At 38.8% G+C, this 21,574-nt stretch overlaps 1 protein-coding gene across 3 annotated transcripts in view; it reads left to right on the top strand.

Annotated features, from left to right (window-relative positions):
- The window catches only part of grik2 (glutamate receptor, ionotropic, kainate 2), a 292,293-nt gene that overhangs the window by 101,892 nt on the left and 168,827 nt on the right, over positions 1–21,574 (top strand). For 2 of the 3 annotated variants that reach the window (XM_062423343.1, XM_062423345.1), the window contains exons 4-5: positions 10,826–11,007; positions 19,363–19,416. In XM_062423343.1, coding sequence (XP_062279327.1) covers positions 10,826–11,007; positions 19,363–19,416 — 236 coding nt within the window. Of the gene's footprint in view, positions 1–10,820; positions 11,008–19,362; positions 19,417–21,574 lie in introns of all 3 variants that reach the window. The other variant, XM_062423344.1, reaches the window with a different exon arrangement.

Here is a 21,574-nt window from a genome sequence, read left to right as displayed (position 1 = left end):
AAAAAAACCCTTTACTGTCCTTTGTTGTCAGCTAAAGAAAATATATCTCCAATTCTGGCTATCTCCAGGCTTCCATTTGAACTGAGGGATTACATATTTTTTATGTGGTTGAGAAAAATTCAGGACAGTCAAGCTCATGAAACCCTTAAATCCTGTTGTATAATATGAGATTTCTTCTTAAAAGGCTGACTCCTCCAGAGAAAAACATTTTAAAAGGAGAATATTGTCCTCATATCTGTCTTCAGTTTGTCTTATAGCTGCCTCTTGGTGTTGATGGTGTCAGTGTACTAATGAAAACAACATCTGCATGGAGTGCTGACAAGGTGTGAAGAAAACACACACACACACACACACACACACACACACACACTGTACCAGCCACGCTAAAGTGGATTAATGAATGTGGGTTGTCTCCCAGCTTCATGCGCTCATGAAGATACTGTAGCTGGTAGTAACACCGGGATGGGATTTTATACAACATGCAGGGGTGTTATAGTGCGGGGAAGAGTGGAACCAATCACACCACCCCCCTTTAACCCCACACTTTTAGAATAAACAGTTTATATCCAAAGGTGGGATATATGCGTTGCTTCTTTTCTAAGCATCTCATCAGACTTCCAGTTTGACTTTGAAAAAGATGAATCACTGTGAAGTTTGTGAAGTAAAGGCATCAGGATGTACAGACTGAATATAAATGTTATGTACATTTCTCCTTTTTGGGGATTTTAATTGGTCTACATGCATGATGTTGGTTCACATTTAAATGGCAGCATCATCATAATTGGTTTAAATTATAGTCTGGAAAGTTTTTGTTTTTATGACGACCGACAGCTGCTGTACTGGTACTTCTGCTCATACGGAAGCACATTTTTTAGGTAATTATGTCATTCCAACAAAAAAAAGTCAGGTTAAGAGTGAGAAGAAAGACATAGAGGGACAATAACAAGAGAAAAGTGAGGGAACATATCTTGCTATGACCTGTTTAAAAGAAAAGGGAAAATATATATATATTTATTTATTTATTTTATTTTATTTTATTTATTGGATTTTTCATTTTCAATTACACAAATTCACCAAGAAAATTATTTATGGATGAACAGAGTCTTTACAGAACCAGTTATGTGATTAGCTCTTGCATCAGTTTGCATGAGAGACAAACAAATCACATAACTGTCTCTGTTCTATGTGTAATAATAATTATAATTAAAACTGCAAGCAGTGTCGAAGGGCCCTCGCACCCCCCCGTTTACCCCCCCAATTGTAACGCCGTACGTGCACGTCGGTGCGTGCGGCGGTTGCAGGGCTGTCAAAACTGGCATGTAGATGTCTTTGCTCCTGTGCCTTTAATTGAACATTGTGTGCAGCTGTTAATGTCTCCACTAGATGGCAGTCTAAGACCACAAATGAGTCTGAGTGACTTCTAAGCAATAAGGAATGTGGGTGAAGGGTCAAAAAATCATTAAGATTGAGCATTTTTGCCTAGATGGCCGACTTCCTGTTGGACTTAGGCTATGGCTCCAAGAGGCTTTTTTGTGCGTCTTTACACGATACATGTGTTTCCCGAATTTGGTTTGTTTACGTCAATCTGAGTGGAGGGGCTTGATTTTTTAAATTTTCTAGGGGGCGCTATTAATCAATTTTTGCGTCGGCCATTTCCGCGCTCCTTAAAATATCAAAGTGTTCTCCGGATCGGACATGATTGCAAGTTTTGGTGAGTTTTGGGGCATGTTTAGGCTGTCAAAAAGGCGTACAACTATAATAATAATAAAAATTATCCAGATTGAAAATTTTAGCCTGGATGGCCGACTTCCTGTTGGACTTAGGGTATGGGTCCAAGAGGCTTTTTTGTGCGTCTGGACATAATACATAGGCCTTGTCGATTTCATTTCTCTATGTCAATGTGGAAGGCGGGGCTTAAACTTTGAAATCTTCCAGGGGGCGCTGTGGAGTCATCTTCTCACTTAAAAATCCCAAACTTTGTCAGTAGTCAATATGTGTGACTGTTGACGTATGTGTTCAATTTGGTGAGTGTAGGAGTTTGTGAAAATGTACAAAATGGATAAAGGCATTAGGGGGCGCTATTGAGCTGTTGTGCCACGCCCAGGGGCAGTTATGGTCTCAAATTAAAGTGTTCCTGAGTGTGAACCTATGTGGGCAATTTGGTGATTCTGTGAAGACGGGAAAGTCCTTTAAACGCTGTTGGAAAAATGGTAAATTGACGCAGGAAATGCACAATAACCGACTTCCTGTTAGAGCAAAAATTTTGAAAAAATTAATTTGGGGGTTTACCCATAAGTGCTATGAGTCCTGTAAATTTCACGAAGATCAGACAACGTTTTTGGTCACATGACCTGCTGTTAGGGGGCGCTATGGACACCCCTTGCCACACCCACCCCCAATGATGTTGAAATTGAAACGGCGTTACCAGGTGTGACATTTTACGCAGTGCATGTATTAACATCCGACAATGTATGGAGGAGTTATAAGGAGTTGTTTGTTTATACAAACAAACAACAGCCACGCCCACCTGGTATAACGTAGGAAAAATCTGTTGTCAAGTTTACATCATCAAGGTCTGATGATGATACAATGCGAATCTTAAGTCTGTGGAGTCAAAACTGCAGGAGGAGTGCGTTAAAGTACGAGGCCTGGAAAAATGCACCTGTGGCGGAAAAAATGCACCTGTGATCCAAGATGGCCGACTTCCTGTTGGACTTAGGGTATGGGTCCAAGAGGCTTTTTTGTGCGTCTGGTCATGATATATATGAATCCTAAATTTCGTTCATGTACGTGCATGTAGAAGGCGGGGCTTCAACTTTTAATGTTCTAGGGGGCGCTGTAGAGTCATTTTGGCACTTAAAAGGTTGCGGTCATACCAAAAAATAATATTCGTGAGTCTTGACGAGTGTGTCCAACTTGGTGAGTTTTAGAGTTTGTCAGTACATCCTAAGTGGGAAAAGGCATTAGGAGGCGCTACTGAGCTGTTGGGGCAAAATGTTGGGCAAATGTGGTATCAGATGAAAGAGCTCATGATTTGAAACCTACGTGGCAGGTTTCATGATTCTGTGAACATCATAAAGTCCTCAAAGCGGTGTTCGAAAAATAAAAATCGGTGCACGCCACGCCGCGTGGGCGACTTCCTGTTTGGTAAAAAAATTCCACAAAATTAATTTCCCAATGATCCGATGAGACCTATGACATATGTAAATTTCATGCAGATCCGAGAAGATTTGTGGTCACATGACCCGACGTTAGGGGGCGCTAGCGAGTCCCCTTACCACGCTTGCGTCCAATCACATTAAATTAAATAAATTTTCACCAGCTGCGACGTGTGTGCAGAATTTCATGAGTTTTCATGTATGTTCAGGCCACCAAAAATGCGCTCAAAGTGGCGGACAAAGAGCGTGAAAAATAATAATAAGAATCTTGGCAAAAGCAATAGGTCCCTCACGGACTTGTCAGTGCTCGGGCCCTAATTATTTATTTATTCAAGGCTGAACACGTTGGCTCTCCATTCATGTTATACACAAGGCACGACAAAGACCTAACAATGGCTTAAAGAATGTTCTATAACGATTATATTCCAGCAAACCTTATGATGAATGTATCCCACGGTAACTTTATATATCAGGGGTTTTCAATTGTAATTCACTGAAGGTCAACCTTCAAGTGAAGGTCCAGAACATCATAATGTCTGTGTTATTTTTCAGTAGCTTGAAGTAGCATTGTAGTTCCATCAGCATCTGTGTCTAGTGGCTAGATTGTAGACTGTCACATCAATACAGTATAATTCATTTATTAGTATTTACACTCAACTTGTGGGATTCAAATAAACAATAAAATAAAGAAAATAAGAATAAAAAAAGAAAATAAATAACTGTTCTCTTCTAAAGTTGGCAACACCTTTTTAAAATACAGTACATTATAGAAAGCTTTTGATTGTGCTTCTTAAATTAAGTGCTTAGTTTTAGAAAAATAAAAAAGAATCCCTTTTTACTTTGAAACTTAAACCATAACCTTAATTTCGCGGTCCGCCTGTCAGTGACCTCTGGTATATAGGCTGGAATCTGCTGGAATTTCAGATCATGCAAACATACAGTATTAGATTTTTGAGTAATATTTGCTTCAATATCTTATGAATAGCTGATGAATGATGGAACTAAAAATAGTTTTAAAAGCAGCATCAGGTTTGTTAATGTACATTTAGTATTTTTGTTGGTTTTATATCATTTGAAATGACATTTGCACCATTTTTTACCAAAAGTAAGACTGAATGCTCCTGAAAATGTCAGATGGTGTCTTTTTGTGTATTTAAGTGGACTTATAGAAGTAATGACTTCATTTTGAAAAAAATTAAATAGTTCCTGATCTCCATTCTTCCCCAGATCAAATGTAATATTTAGAACAATTGTATTCCATTACCTTTATTTAATATAAAAAGTTATAATGTAAGATCATGCCAAACTAGTTGATATGGTGTTTTATTGAGAATTGAGTACAACGTTTTTATGTTTACAATGGATTAAAAGCAGACATTTGATGCTGGATCCACAGAAACGAATTTTTTTTCCCACCCCTTTTAAATTTGACTAAACCACATGGATACAAAAAACATCATTGACCCATATACAAATGGTAGGGTTGATTGCAGAAACATATAGCAGTGGTTCAGAGAATGGAAGGATTTAAAGCCAGCACAACGATGTTCAATGTAATAACAGAGATGATTTTTACTGTTGTGACTGGCCCACATTTCCACCTGCAGGTTTATTTATAGTGAGCATGCATGTTCTGCCTCCACATTCCCTAACATCTAGTAGAACCTTTGACCACAGGCCTGCTTTAATCTCTCTCCAACGTGTTCCATGCATTTAATTGAACATAAATAAGCCAGCTGATGTGGCGAGGGTCACATTAACCTTGACCCCGGGGAGTCGGCAGCTCAGTGACTTATCAGCCGTTACTCCCGTCATGCAGCGCTGCGGATTGGGCCTGTCTGGGGGGGGGGGGTTGCTTTAGCGTCTCCGCCGATGATGATTGAGCACCCGGGTAAAAGAAACTCTTCTTCCTTGTCGGCGGCGATGCTCTCAAAGGGGAGCTGGAGAAGGGAACGCTTGAGGGGCCGTTCCCTCGCAAGGATATTTATCACAGGCGGGCCGATCTGTTTTACGCTCAGGAGACTCGCAGACGGCCCCCTAATAAACGTTTAGAGGGGATGAAATATTCATGCGAAGTTAAATATGGATCCTAGAGCAGTCGCCGCGCATTAAACGCCGTCAATACTGATCAACACCGACACCCCTCTTTTCTCCCACTCCAGAGTTTCCCCCCACTAAGTCTCTGTTGGCTGTGCCTCTTGATTTTTTATTTTTTTTGGAAAGGTATGAAGGAGGATTCAACCATGCAGAATGGAAGGAGAGATGTCTGAGGAGTGAGTGGGAGAGCTTCGAGAGGTGCTCTGACATGCGTTTATGATGAGCGAGTGCAGCAGTCAGATGTGTCGGACTGCTTTTATCGATGTTAACTAACTAACCGTAAAACAGAGATTGCTGCTCCAGCAGTGGAAGCTGTTTTTCTCCTCAGACAGCTCACGCAACATCAAGCACTCACATAAGATTGGACTCAAATATTACACACAAACACACACACACACACACACACACACACACACACACACACACACACACACACACACACACACACACACACACACACACACACACACACACACACACACACTCCTTTGCTTGCACTTGTATATGCAAATGAATGATCAGTCTGTGTGGATCATCTTGGCAGGCATATTTTAGGGTCTCACCTTTAGAGCAACAGTATACTGGAGAACAGGTTACTAGATCTCCACACTTACTACTTGTGCTCACTATGAATAGGATATACACTGTGCCCCCCTCCCCCCAATGAAGTCATGGGAGGGGCTAAATAGATCAGCATAGATGCACATCTTGGTATTCTTAAAATTACACTTGGCCTCTTTTTTAAGGCATAAGGTTAAAGATAATGAAGAACATGGGTCATTGGTGCTAAAGTATAACATCAGTTGTAAGTTATTTTTTTTCAATAAGAAGTATTGGAATTTGTGGCCCTTTTCCCTAAAAGAACATTAGATACATTTATTCAGGAAAAAGGAAGGTTTAAAATAAACATGACAAGAAACAAGTAGCTGTTTGAATATAATACTAAATAGCTAAGTCAAGAAAGCCAAAGTCATTGTCTTCAACAGGGCTATAGCTCCAATAGAGGAAGTCATGGCCATGCTATTGTTTTCATGAATCTGAGGGTTTGAACAACCAGAGAAGGGATTTCTACAGTTACGCATAAAATACATTCTGTGAATTTTTAAAGCTAAATCTAATTAAACTGGAAAAGTGGGATTATTTTGGGCCAAATATAAATGACTGTCTATTATTTCAGTGCTAATTAGGCTAGGCTAACCACATCCTGACTATGGCTGAGAAATAAAGTCAAAGTGTTAAAAGTGCTTTGGTTCCTGTGCATGCCACATAATGGCAGCGTGCCTGGTTCGACCTTTGCTTTCATTGTCCTCTCCCCCTGTTTCCTGCCGGCCTCTACACCATCAACTGTCAAATGAAGAGGGAAAAAATGTTTTGAATAGATACTTAGGGCCTGATTTACTAAGATCCTATATAGTGGGTACTAAATTGTGTGCACAGTGCAATAGATTGCAGGTCTCGTTTGTGTGCGTTTTGCGGGTGATCTACTAAGAATAACTGTGTAAATGAAAACAGGTGCAACAGGTGCAGACAGCAGTATTTAAATGAAGGTTTTGTGTCTTTATGGAGAGTTTGGACGAGCAGAAAACTGCAAGCACAAAATGAAATGTGATCAGGTTCTAGTGGAAGAGGTTAACTAATATATTGAGTTATAACAAAAACTAATATTACCAGAAAAACCCACATATGGAGAGTATTAGTGACGAAGTCAATGCTGTTAGTAAAACCACAAATATTCCACTCCAACATTATTAACACAGGTGGAAAAACTGCCTCCGTCTCCTCCTCTCTACAGTAACAGCAGGTTAATACCTGTCCTTCAAAGGTTTTATTTATAGACACAATTAGCATCAGAAATAATACCTTCAGGTTTGGTAAATCACAATGCGTGTGCTAAATAACATATTTACATTTTCTCCTCCCTGTATTTTGCACACTGGGGTTAAAACGTCTCATATTACATTCATTATGGCAAACGTATTAAATGGACAGTGTGTATTATCTTGCACAGTTAAAGACGCAAACCTCAGTGCGCTGCGTTAGTAGAACAGCTTGCTCATTTTTTGTGGGTGATGTCAAGTTTGCACACGTTTCTACACACGCAGACCTTTAGTAAATCAGGCCCTTAGAGTATGGTCTCCCTTTCCACCTATCTATTGTATGTCAGTACACTTGTGGGTGTGGGTATTGTGTGTGTGATCATACATTTATGAAAAACAAATACCTGCACAGAAATTTTGGGCAGCAAACGGTTCACAAAAAAAGAAAAATGTGCAAATGTATATATTTGCCTTCAATTTGTCTTTAACTCCCTGTACCCTTGCTTATATTTTCACCTCAAACCACACTGGCCCTTTTTTGTTTTAATATCATTTTCTTTAAGCCAGTCTCACGTCAAAATATGTAAAAGTTATGATGCTCCACATTGCAAAACATTAGTTTCACAGTAAAGGCTCTAAAATTGTGAGATGTGTACATTTTTATTGTCCTGCATCCACGTCACATGTTATTTTCAGACATATACTGTAGACATATTAGTGCACAGCAACCCTCTGATAGCTGTGGTTATTAGGGTCTCAGTGGCACAAACCTCTGCAGTCTCTGGTTTGTTTATAAAATGCACAGTTGTGTTTTTTTCTGACCAGCTGAGATGATTTGAACCGCAGCCGAGGAGTCACTTTGTCGTGCGATGGTTAAACGGAACACTTCCAGTGTCTCACAGGTCAACACTCGAGGGATATCATCATCAGTGTGCGACAGAGTGTTTGATTTAATGAAAAGCAGCGACTGGCTGCTGAACCTCCAGCAGACTGCAGGCTGGTGTCCCACAGTGCAGTGCACTCATCTGGAAGCAGGAAGTAAACAAATAATGCCACAGGCCAAACAGCTGGGGACGGTGGGTTGTGGACAGAGACACAGGAGACTGCTGCTTGCTTTAGATTGATGTCAGCTTGTAGACAATGTAATACTGATTTTGGTTTTGGCACTGCATTTAATTTTCTCACATTGGCAAATCAGCACATTTATCTTCTGTTCAGATTGTTATATTCAAAGTCCAAATATTCAGAAATCACAACCATATTTTATATTATTTAAAGGCGAGTGAACAGCAGGTTGCAGTGGATGAGCAGTGGAGGCTTTTTTGGAGCTTTTGAAATGCACATAACATGAACACAACTAAGGCAAACATTATTCACATTATAAGGATGATTGACATTGTAAGCCACACACTGTGTAATTTAAAGATCTTGCTAGTGTGTTCTAAGCAGTATTTCCTGCATTCTAAGACCAGAATTACCATTACACTCTGTGATTCTACTAATTATTTGTATATAGACTTGATGGTGCTCACATAAATGAAATCTATTGTTTTTTTAAAGTCTAGTGCAGGAAGTTGTTAATCTGTCAGCCTCCAAACCACAACAAAGTCTGTATTCTATGTCATTTACCATCTTTACTTTTAAATCATTTATAAGGCCTGAAAAGTGGCAGTTAATATGGTTCAAGTGTGACAGACCTTTACTAATGTGTAGAAATATAGATTGTGTTCATGTATAGTTTTTTAGAGCACATAAGGCATGAAAGGCAAACCTGCATCTGTGTGTAGGTGGGTCCCATTTTGGCTTTCTTTAAATAGACTGCAAAAAGTAGCAAAGCAGCAATGCTATCTAAATGTTGAGAGAAATTATGTCTCCTAAAGTGTTTTGAAGAAAGCCAAAAGTACTTTGTGTTACAGATATTATATTTAAAGGTCACAGCACGGTGTGGAAAAGTTTTCTAATATAACTACTTGCTATTTGTAAGACTAGTGGAGCTACAGATAAGAAGGAATAATGGCTGAGTAGGCCATGGCATTTAGATGATACTGTATGTCAAGAGAGTGGAGCCAGCCAATGGAGACGCAAGCAGATGTAGTTTAAGATATAAGACTGTGTGTATATAGCCTCATGTATGAAGTAAACAACTAATTTAACCTTCGCTCCTTTCAACAATTCACACAGCAAAAACAGATTCTCATTAGGTGAACGATATACAGTACAACTATGGAGACCATCACTATAGTCTTTATGCTCCTGGAATCTAGCTCTAATTATTTGAGATCCAAATAATTGAAGACTGATGAACAAAGTAATTTGGGAAAACTGGCCATAGCATTGTAGGGGTTTTATGTACAGTATTAGTCAAAAGTTTAGACACACTTTCTCATTCAAGTGAATGGGAAGTTAACAACATGGTTCACATTTTTACCAAGTGCGTCTTGGACACCTGACTGTTTAAACCAGCAGTCAGGTGTCCATTTAAACAGTGAAAGAGGTTTTCCTCTCTGTAATCATTCCTCCTGTTCATACTGACTATTAAAAGATCTTCTTCAAATGTGTTTTCAATGTAAAGTGATGGAGGACTAAATCCAAAGTGTGTCCACACAGTCATTTAAAAGTAGATGATCAGCTTCTATTGAGCTTCATCAGTGTGAGTTAGTCATATCAAGTGATATCTGACACATTTACAGTCTTTTTAGCATCACATTCCCTCTTAGTGTTTCCTGTTGAGCTGTGGTGGAAGTATAGTAACAAAAAGACTTTGGTACTAAAAACACTGTAACGTTGAAACATAGAAGATGAAGATTTGACTCATTTGGACGCTGAAGCTTCATATTAGCTTAAGAGCAACTTTGAAATACATTTTTTGCACAGGAGGATTTTTCCCCCTCATTTACATCGACAGTATGAACAGTAGGAATCATTACACTTCGTTTGGACAGTTGTTTTAAGACAAACTTGGAAAACTTGTGAAGCAATCCTTTCAGGCATTTGAACAAACAACTGACACTGTCATCTTTTGTTCCCTCTCGGAAAGTCTCAAATTGGAAAAAAATTAAAAGTAAAATACACAATTTATATCCACCAATTTGACAACAGGGACACAGCATTTAACAAACAAGAAATAATAACATTTCAAAAAGCACAAAGACTAAATAATTCAATCTAGCTTGTGCTTCTGATATTTACATATTTGTCTGCTTTGCTTGGATCACACTTTGATTGATCAGCCACTGAGAAGACAGATACTTATTGAATATCACACTGGAAGCTTATCAGTCAAAATTAAGATGTTTATGCTTCAGCTGAAGTACTAGTCAATTTCTCCAGCAAGGTTGGCTTCACACACATCTTATACACAACAGGCTTATAAAAGAAGAAAGGGATCAATAGTGAGCACAGAATCAATGTCATCTATGGTGGATGATGAATGTCAGGTAATGTGCAGTATTGATAAGTGTCTTTGTTTTTGCTGTGTTTGTGAGGAACTACATATATTTGTATCAAGGTTAGCTGATGCTGAGCCGTGGGAGGTTTACATGCATTGTGGGTAATAACAGCAGGAAATAAACAGGCAAAAGGAAAAATCAGTTTCTCTGGGTATAGGATGAAAAAAAATATATATGAGAGTGCAGGGGAGTGTCAAAGAAAAATGGATTTCATTAGACATGAGCCAACAACAGAAAGAGTTCCCCGCAGCTTCCCTATAGAACATTCAAATGTATTTTTCGTTCTTTGTGGTTTTCCCTACAGGTCTGATTCGGTTGCAAGAACTTATAAAGGCGCCGTCGCGGTACAACATCCGGTTAAAGATCCGCCAGCTGCCTGCAGATACCAAGGATGCCAAGCCGCTGTTAAAAGAGATGAAGAGAGGGAAGGAGTTCCACATCATCTTTGACTGTGGCCACGAAATGGCTGCTGGGATCCTCAAGCAGGTGTGTGTGTGTGTGTGTGTGTGTAACCACAAAGAGTGATAAATACTAAATATGTTATCCACCTACAGTGTATTTAAGTGTACTTATACAAATAATTACTTATTTCAAAGTATTTTGGAGTATTTCTACATTTAAATTTTAAAGCATTTTGTCAATATTGAGAAGGACATATCCTAAAAACAACTATTATTTCTAAACAAGTTTTAACCAGTGATGTAAAATTTGTTATAAAACATACTGTTGTGTTGCAATAGTGGATTATATTTATTCCAAATTTTAGCTCACATTTATTTTCCTGTATATAATCAGATTTTTATGAAAAAATACTGGTTACACCAATTGACACTGGGTTGCATTCACGTCATTGACCCACATAGGTGGGGCATAGGTGGAGCTGTACATACTTAATGCACATTTTTACATTTGCATCCTGGAACTACAGAAGAAACAAGTGGCTGCTGTTGGTAATAATGTTTTAAACCAATTATGTCTCCATTGAAAGTATTATTATCTCTAACTGTGACTTAATTGACTTAATTATTTCATTGTTAAATAACAAATGGTGATTTCAATATAAAAAGCCTAATTTCTTTCACTTCTTTCCTGTTCTGGTCTCTCTCCAAAGATCAATGAGCACATGATTTAATCCACTTGAACAGACCATAAAGTACAGACGCCTTTTTATCCTGCTACAATGACACATTTCAATTGAGATCACAGGAAAAACAATGTTGGCTATCTCAAGATAGTAACATTATCATATCAGACTCATGGGCTTTGTTATCTTGAGATGATGATCACCAGATAATGGTTTGATAGTTCACATAACATATCAGAGCGATGTTAAAGTAACAAGCTGAAAAACTATTAGTGACCGCAATTTTGTTCTGCACTGTACTTACTGTCAGCTTCACACTAAGCTGACTATGGCTAACACATATCACCCACTATGACCTCAGTGATAAACATAAAGTGGAATTATCACCTTTCTGACAATGTCAACAAAAACGGAAAAGACGAACATATTAATGGCAGAGCCGACTGTATAGATTGCACAGGTCTTTCTAATGAAGTGGCTGATGAGAGTATATACTGAATGTATAAGCTGAGATAATATGTGAGCTGAGAGCATAAACATTTAGTCAAAAACAAAAAAAACTGATGGATAGCAAGCAAAATGACTTGGCCTGACCTGGTGAAATTTGTATTTATTTATATCCCCGTCCACCACTGCACACCAAAGATCTCAGCTTTTAATCCCAAATGAGTCAATTTAGCAGTAAACTGGTCACAGCTTTTCACAAATTACATGCTTATTTAGTCTACAGATTTGGGGCATCAGTGAGTAAAACCTGTCTCATCGCCTGTAGCAGCTCCCAGTCCCACAAAAAATGATTTTTATTAACATGGCTTTATTAGTTTTATCTCCCTTCATGGTGTTCATGACTTTTCAGTGATAAGAATGATACTTGTCAATCAAAAACAGTAATTTACACTGACCTTGAACAGAAGTTTCACTGTAAAATGTTTTTATGGATGTTGCATCTACATATAGAGATTTAACATATTCCCTACGTAGAACTTTAGATCCCTCACCTCAATTCTACACCATGGCTTTTTCCAGGAACGTCGCTTAATGTGAAAGAGGAACTTTGCGATGAGTTACTCAATTAACGAGCGTTCATATTTCTCCTGCTCGCAAGGATTTATCAAATATTAAAGTCAACATGATTCACCCCCAGCACTCTGTCACTCTCCCAGGGGTTTTAATCAATGCCTGAGTGGTAGATTGCCGGGGAAGGTCAAGGACTCCTTTCATTAATAATGTCTGAGAGAAACCCCGCTAATGTGAGGTAATGAAAGACTGTCCTGCTCTGATATTCTCATTACATGACACACCAATAAGTTACAGATCATAACTACTGTTCATTAGCTATGAGCCAAGCCTTTACTCCTAAAATAGAAACCACTAAGAGGGATGACAACACAGTCAGGTGAGAAAACTATCAGGGGGAAAATGTTGGTAAAAATACCTTTCAACGATTACAAAATGATCTTATTTGCATGTTCTACATTTAGGGTGCACACATTTGTAAAAAGAAAAAAAGGTGGGAATGAAAATCTTAAATGGAAGCACATTGCTGAAAATTGTCACATATTCTCTTAAAATATTGTTTTTAAAAACAATTAAAAATGTAATTGATGAAAAGTGCATTGTATAGAATTTAGTGGCATCTGGTGGAATGAACTTGGTTAGGTTTTTTTGAATAAGTGTATAATCGCCTGAAAAAATATTATTATAAATATATTGGCTGTAGTCTGCAAACTCACCACTAGGTGTCACTAAAACTGGTCACACTGGTCCTTTAAGCTGAGAACAGTGTGCCTTACTGTATATCTTGTAAACTAGCAAACTAGTACTTTTTGAGTCAATGGTCACGTGTGTTGTTCCCAGTAGTTATGTCCAAAATGGTAGCCCTACTACAAAGACAAAACCTTTAAAGTTGAACTACAACTAGCTGTTGTTATTGAAACCACTATCTAGCGTTTTCTGTGTCTACATATTCAACTATCAACATATAATGTCTGAATAAGACTGCTTTAACCACACACTGATGTATTCATATCTATTTGTACCCATTTTGTGCATATCCGAAGTTCCTGATGAGTTCTGAGATCAGTCATCACACATACTCACAGGCACACTCCTTGTTGTTGCTAGCTGGCTTACAGCTAATATCTGTACAGTGTTGACTGTTTGAGGTAAATTAACACAGACTGAGCATGCAGTCTAGTTGAAAATACTTGCACAAATGAAGCAGGTTGAACATTTACTTCACATTCTGTCTGAACGTACCATTAGAGTTGTTGGCATTTGGATTGTTTAGCTAATGTCAGAGCTAAGCTAGCTTTTCACAGTCCCAGTATCTCTTGCACAGATGTGAAACTTATATTTATCTTCATATTTAACTGTGACAAGAATGCATGTCGCCCAAAATGTTACTGTTGTGTAAGTAGGTGTATTCAAAATGAAAATTAGAGTTTTGCAGTGACCTTAACAAAATTACAGGTTTCCCACCAAAAACAAGTGATGCATTTAGCTTTGATTGGCACAGTGTTTGCAGACCAGTCAGCAGAATTTACACACAGTTTAGGCACTTTCCTGTAAGTGTTTAACAATGTCCTGTGATTGCTTGTGTGTGGTATCTAAAGTGTGTATTACCATTTCGTTTAGCTTTCCCTTATTTACCTTGAGTAGATAGACGTATAGTCACAAAGAAGCAAAGACTGTAAAAACTGCCTAGTGAAATTGAAGTGAATACAATGAAAGGGAAAAACTGCCTTAAGCTGAATCTGAATGCAACTTCAGGTGTTAATACAGAATCAGGTAGTGCTTCTTCTGTTCTGTTGATGGCTTCAAAATATGTTGTAAAACCTAACAGCTATTATTACTAAACAGGATGCATTTCACTATTGATTCATTTTCTCTACCCATAAGTGGCATGAAAAAATGGGGACTATAGATACATGCACTCCGAAAGGTTTCATCTCATCTGTTATCACAAGGTCCAGGAAATGGAAATAGCAGCATATGAGTCACTGCTGAGTAGGCTGGTCCTCAGACTGCTGGAGGCTTTCTCAAGGTTTCCCACCTGATACCAGCAGCCATTATCCCTTCCTTTCTGTTTAATCATCCTCTCCACACAATCCTAATCTGTGATTCATATTGGTTTTGTGAGTCTCGGCACGGCAGGCAAGACTCTGACGCCGCCACATAGCACCACACAGCTGGAATGGGGTGGCACTCAGCCAGCGCACACATGCACACACACACACACCATCTGAATGATAATAGAATAATACAGAGCAAGGTGATTCGACTTCAGAATCTCATCTCCAAGGAACATTTTTCAAGGCAGATTGCCTTGGTAATGGTGCAAATGAGTACATATTCCTGTTGGAAAACTTACCACAGTCGTTTGGTCTGATTCATACTAAAAATGATCAAGTAGGCAGTCAGATTTTCATGTAAAATGACATCCATATCATCAACCTAAAGTGGAGCTACAACAGAGCAGAATGTTGTTTCCCCATTAATCAAGATTTTCTCTGCGCACCCACATTCACTTTTGCTGTTCATATCACACTAGTTTCTCTACTGTGAAATCCACACTCCTTCAACAGCAATGAGCAACACGTCTTTAGTAAGTCATTTTACCGATGCCACTCATTTATCCATGGATTCATATTTTTCTGAGCGATCTGATCTGGATAAATGTTGTTGTGGCAGACACCAACCCAACCAGCAGTTCCATGTGGGCCCCATAAGGGTTAAATCTGGGCTGCAAATATGGGTCCCAAGTGGGTTTGTCCACAGTGGGTTCAGAATGGACCTTAAATGGGGCCCATTTAGCCAGCCCACATCGGCGTCACATGCGGGTCCCAAGTTACTGAAACCATGTGAGACCCACAAAATTTGCTCAGTTCAGGCCCATGCCCACTCAGTACCCACGTAACCCGCATTAAACCCATGTGGGGCCCACATGGACATGCTGGCTGGGAAGGAGCCCGTCCTTCTCCCCAGACATGTCCACCAGCTCTTCTTAGGTGATTTTGAGGTGTTCCCAAGTCAGAAGGCAAACTAAATCCAGCAAGTATGTTGTGGTTCTGCCCTGGAGTCTCCTCCCAGTTGGATGTGCCCAGATTAGCTCCACAGGAGGCATCCTGATCACATACCCGAACCACTTCAACTGGCTTCTTTCAGTGTGAGAGAGCTGTGAATTTACTTTGAATGACTTTGGGATATCTGACTTCCTCTCCCTGTTTTCCAGTGTGAGCGCAGACACTCTGCACAGGAGATATATTTTGGCTGCTTATTTCTACAGTCTCATAGTTTCAGTCATTATCAAAAGTTCATGAGCATAGATGAGGGTTCTGTCTGGTAAATGGAGAGCTGGCCTTCAGGCTTTGCACTGTCTTCACAACAGAAGTTAATTCAATACCTGCATCACTTCTGGATATTCAGCCTTAAAACTCTTTCGGTACCCAAAGTTTAACCTAGAGAATCAAAACCAACTGCTGTAAAAATACATCAAATGTCTGCTAACCCAAAATTAAAGTGTTTCCAGGATAAACAAAAGGGATCAGTGATCAGTTTTTCTTAATTCTTGCTGTCTACAATAGGTACAATTGGTAAATGGTAAGATTAAAGTTAGGGAAATATTGTAGCTGATGCAGATTAACAATTGATTATGGTTAGCCAAAAGGAAGATGTGCTACACAGGGACCACCACCCCAACCTCCACACTGCTCCATCCTAATCTTAACCCTAACCCTTGAAAAAAATATCTGCTCCAGTTGATTTTGCGTTTTTTTAGTCTGCCTCTTGGCGGGAACTGCTTTGTTCGACTGTCTGACTTTGACCCTGAACACACCTGTAGCTTTCTGTACCTCCCACTAGCATTACACAGACAAGCTAACAGTGATATTAAGTTTAAGGAAACAAACACAGACCACTGGTTAAAGCATAAATCTACATCATATGAGGCAGAACCTGCTCAGAAAAACTCCCGAAAAGACTAATGAAAACAGAGCCATGTGATGTCAACATTAACAACGTTAATCTTCAAACAGGGAACTGTGACGTTACTATAGTAACAAGTTTCAGGCTAACCGGCTCAGAGTATATGAACGGCTCCAACTAAACAGGTGATATTAACGGCGCAATGTTTAAAATGCAGGCGGGGAGTTCCGGTCCTCTGAAATGATGCCAACGCGGAAATAACTTAAAACTGCATTCTATCAAAAGGCCACCAGGGGGCGACCGTTTTGGTGTCAAAAGGACTTCTGTCTCAATACAAGTCAATGGAGAATTCACCAACTTCTCACTTGATTTCTAACCTCAGTAAACGTTTTCAAAATGTGTTTATGGTCTCAATCGCTAGTTTAAAGCCTTCTTCAATGCAGTATGATGTTCATTTGTGAAATGTTGGCCTCCCTGATTTTATATTTGACGATAAAGCAGGGTATGCATTAGGGCGTGGCTACGTCGTGTTTGACAGGTTGATTGGTTCACAGGTTCAGGAGGGCGCCTCATGCCCCTCCTGATGCCCATATAAGTAGAATCCGTGTTTTTATTTTTCCCGGCATGCACCTGAAATTTTCAAAATGGCGCTGCTCAAATCCGATACTATTGGCTTCCGAGCAGCAGTCCACAAACCAATGGGTGACGTCACGGATGTTACGTCCATTTCTTATATACAGTCTATGGTAAAATGCTACGGTGCTGCGCGTTTTATCAGCTGATGTTACAAAAAGTCAGTTTTAAGTCACTCAGATGTTTCTCATTCAACAGACCTGAAGAGAAAGAGTGAGGCAGATTCAACAAAAACGTGATGCTACTGAAGCTGAATATCACTACTTAACTGTATAATACTATATAACTTGTAATTACTATAAAATATAGTTCAGAGAATTTTATCCAATACAGCAGCTCTGCTATAAATTCTACATTTATGAAGCTTATACAAGCTCCATAAAGGTGAAAATTCTGCTTTATGTTTATTATTGAATGATTGTGGTGTATTAGGGTGCATTATATTGAATGGCGTTCCTAATATTTTGTCCACTCCATTAACATACATGAGGTGGGCAAAATATTAGGAACACCATTCAATATAATGCACCTCAGTACACCATCACCACTTATTACCACCTCAGTAATAATCAAAGTAGAATTATCACTTTTTTTGATAATGTCAACAAAAACTGAAAATGTATATGCTCGGACGTGTTATAATGACAGTCTGACACCAAACTATCACCGGCCAACCAGGAGACTTCATCAAACGCACCCCCACCCTCTTGTGGTTAGAAAGTGTAGGAGATGTTTCTTTACCTGCTTGACAGTTTCAAATGAGAGTCCAATCTTGCTGAGAAGCGTCATTAGTCCTTAAATTAAATTCATTATGGACGTGGACTTTAAATCATTGTTTTATTTTATGGCCTTGGTGCCCTGGCTTTTGGCCTTTGTGCCCTCAAAAAATTGACAACACAAAAGGCCAAGTTGCCCTTGCCCCTAAAATGACAAAATTCCAGGCCTAGCTGCAACTAACGACTATTTTGATAGTCGACTAGTCATTGATTATCGAAACGATTATCATCTCCCAAAGATAATAATTAAGTAATTGAACAAAAACTGCTTGCAATCGTTGCTGTTCTTGAAGACAATACAAAATAACTCAAAAGTTATAACTAACTTGTGTGCCGCTGTAGACTGTCTTAGTGCTGCTCTGCCGTTTTTTATTTCATCACCTGTCAGACTTTTAAACAAAGACAGCCTTTAGAAAACTCTGTCTATAGCTGGCTAGCAAATATTCTGCTGATTCTTCCCGCTCACTATTGTGTAATTCTCAGCAAAGATATGAAGGAAGTGGGATGTCTCACTCCTTAACTCCTCAGCTCAGGAGAAATGATGTTAGTTCAGCTCCACAGCACGAAGACATGCACAATAACGTAACCGACTAATTATCAACAATTAAATTAGTCTGCAACTAATTCTGTCATCGATTTCGGTCAACTACTTTGACTAGTCGTTGCACCACTAATAAACTGTGAGGTTCAGTATTCCTTAGAATTATGTCCAATATAGACATTATTCCTGCTTATACTGGGTAACATAAAACAAGCCTTTACTTATGCATACTAATCAGTGTTCTACATACTACTTAGGGAATTCTGATTGGCTGGTTGCACCTTTCCTGATTGACAGTGCCCTATAAAGTCTTTTCAGAACACAGCCAGCACTGAAAGCATCACATTACACACCGTGTTTGTATTTTCACACATTCAAATCGACAGCATAAGTATCACACTTCACTCGCTCAGGCTATTTCCAAGCTTGGCTGTGGCTGATTTGAATTAACAGCAGCTTCCACGATGACACCACCACCACCACCACCGTGGACTTTCACCACTGCAGGGCACCCCCACACACACACTGCATATGCTTTTATTACAATGACCCAGATGTCCATCTATAGAATATTGTCTTATATTCAATCCTTCCCTACATATGCCAAATGTATGCAGGGATGAGCTCAGTCTCCTGCTTTATTTAGCTGTTTTCTTTTTGGTGGGTGTCTGTTTCTATCTCTGAGCCTGTGGCTACAGCAGTGGAGCAGAATATATGCCTCTTCACATTACATGGTAACACAGCCACTCACACAAACAGACAAATGCAGGTGCAAAATAGGACAGAATATTGTATCTCGCCTCGCTATTCATTTACAAATCTCTTCCTCACCAAAACTCCCCCTCTCTCTCTCTTTCTCCTTCTGTCACTCTCTTTCTTAGGCTCTCGCCATGGGGATGATGACAGAGTATTATCACTATATCTTCACCACACTGGTAAGTAGAGAAAGAGGCTGCACTGCACAGTCGCTTTGTCATCAAGTATAACTCAGAGCTCCATATCCCCATGAAGATTTGTTGCATGTCTAAAAAATGAGATGACGCCGCTCTTCAATCTTCATTTTCTCAGCTACTCATTCTATATTTATTTCCTTGGATCATTTCTTTTTTTACCCCTTTAATGTGTTCCCCAGATCCAAAGAAAATAATAGCATAGTACTTTGTGACATCAAAATAAGTATGGTATTTCCTACCCACATGTTCTTTCTGATCTTACTCTTCCTTTTCTGCATTTCAATACTTTTCTTCCTTCTCCTTTTTTTTCTCATTTTGAGTTCATCTTCTCCTTCTAAGTCCTATTGTCCTCTTTTTCCTCTCTCTGTTCTCTTCTTTCTGGATGTGGATGTAATAAGAGAGCTGGATGCAGTGCAGTGAGTCAGCCCTGCTGCCAGTTCCAGATGGCTTATCATGGTACTGCAATAACAACAAAACCTAAAAAGAATGATACACATTCAAATAAATAAATTACATTAAACAAATCTATAAAACAATTGACACATTACCTCAGACTGCTAATATAGTAAATGATTGTGCAAATTATACATTTTTAAATCACAAAGGCCTAATATTTGTATTCTTTAATGTTAACCCTCATGCACCATTCATATTCAGACTGGACATCTACTCATCATTCACAGATACATAGTACAATTAATCCGTAATGAAACTTTCAGATAGTTTATATTTTTTACACTGGAGAAAAAATATGAATTATATTAAATGTGAAGAATGCAACGGTAGTTTTTACCCATATTTTATTAGAATAAACATGAATAAAACACATGAATCAGCTGCACTCAAATGTTTTTAAGAAGTTGAAATGATTTTTGTATATTCTTGGTAACCTTAGAAGTCATCAGCTGTGAAAACACCCTGAATGCCGTTCTTTTAGCTTGAAATTTGATAACTTTATCTGAAGTGGCCCAAAATGCACACAAATGAAAGTATTACAATTTTAGTCAAATGAATAGTTAATAGTTTTAATAAGATAGTAGTTTTTATGATGTAGCAGTGAAGACTGATGGCTCTAATGGTTATACAATAAACCCCACACTTCCATAAAGTTCTTGTTATTTTCACTTTACATAAAATACATTTACATCATTATTGCTATGTTATATTTTCATGTTTTAGGTCAAATAGGACATGATATTGTGTGATAGGAGCAGTTTTTTCTCCAAAAATGAGACATTCATCAAGGTTTAATCACACATTTATTGATCAGCCAGATCGATTATTGATGCATTGTCATGATGAGATTCTTAGACCGGGTCAAAATTGTCCCAGAACATACTGCAACTGTTTAGAATATGAACTGTATGTAAGGGTTAACCAATATCACAATCTTTACTTGCAAACATGAGACATGAGGAAAGATTTTTCTCTCAGCCTTGGATTTTACTTGTTGATACCTCCATAACACCAGTCAGAAGTACTGTATGTGGTTAGGTATTGTCCTTTAATTGCGTTCCCCAAAAATAACTGTGATTACATTCTTTCATTTACTTTGTGATAAAGAGTGACAGTGAGCTAAGCGCCAACTTGGAGAACAGGAGTAACTTCCAGGTGTCTCATTTTACACTCACTGTGTTTACATGGTTTCATTTGCTGATGTGCTGATGTGGTGATTATAGTGAGCAGCATGTTTGCAGTGGAAATGGCTTCATTAGATGTGTGCAACTGGAGAGTAGACGCTAACTGAGCTTTCTTAACGACGTCTTCACTATCAATATTCTCCTCTAACATCAGAAACAAGCATCAAGAAAACAAGCCCCTACAAACAGTCTTTTGAGGAGGTGGCACTGCTGAAGCTATAATGGCAACCCCTTCATTTATATGGCTTTAACTTTTACCAAGTGTTTTAAGTTTCTAAGTAGATACTGTAGAAAATAAATGAAACCGTTTTTGAGCTGTCAGATGATAGAGAGAAATGAGGATGAGTTTGAACATGTGATAGAAAATGATGAAGAAGAGGAAGAAGATGCAGCAGGAGGCTCAAATGAGCAGACAGATACAGTACAAGCACACAGACAGACGGGGATGAGCATAAAAGGCAATGTCCTCTGTGGGCCAAGAGTGCCATGTATGTTTTTAT

Source organism: Scomber scombrus, chromosome 7, assembly GCF_963691925.1.
Source record: "Scomber scombrus chromosome 7, fScoSco1.1, whole genome shotgun sequence".
Classification (NCBI taxonomy): domain Eukaryota; kingdom Metazoa; phylum Chordata; class Actinopteri; order Scombriformes; family Scombridae; genus Scomber; species Scomber scombrus.
Note: the sequence above shows the minus strand (reverse complement) of the source record. Positions and strands in the feature narration are given on the sequence as shown.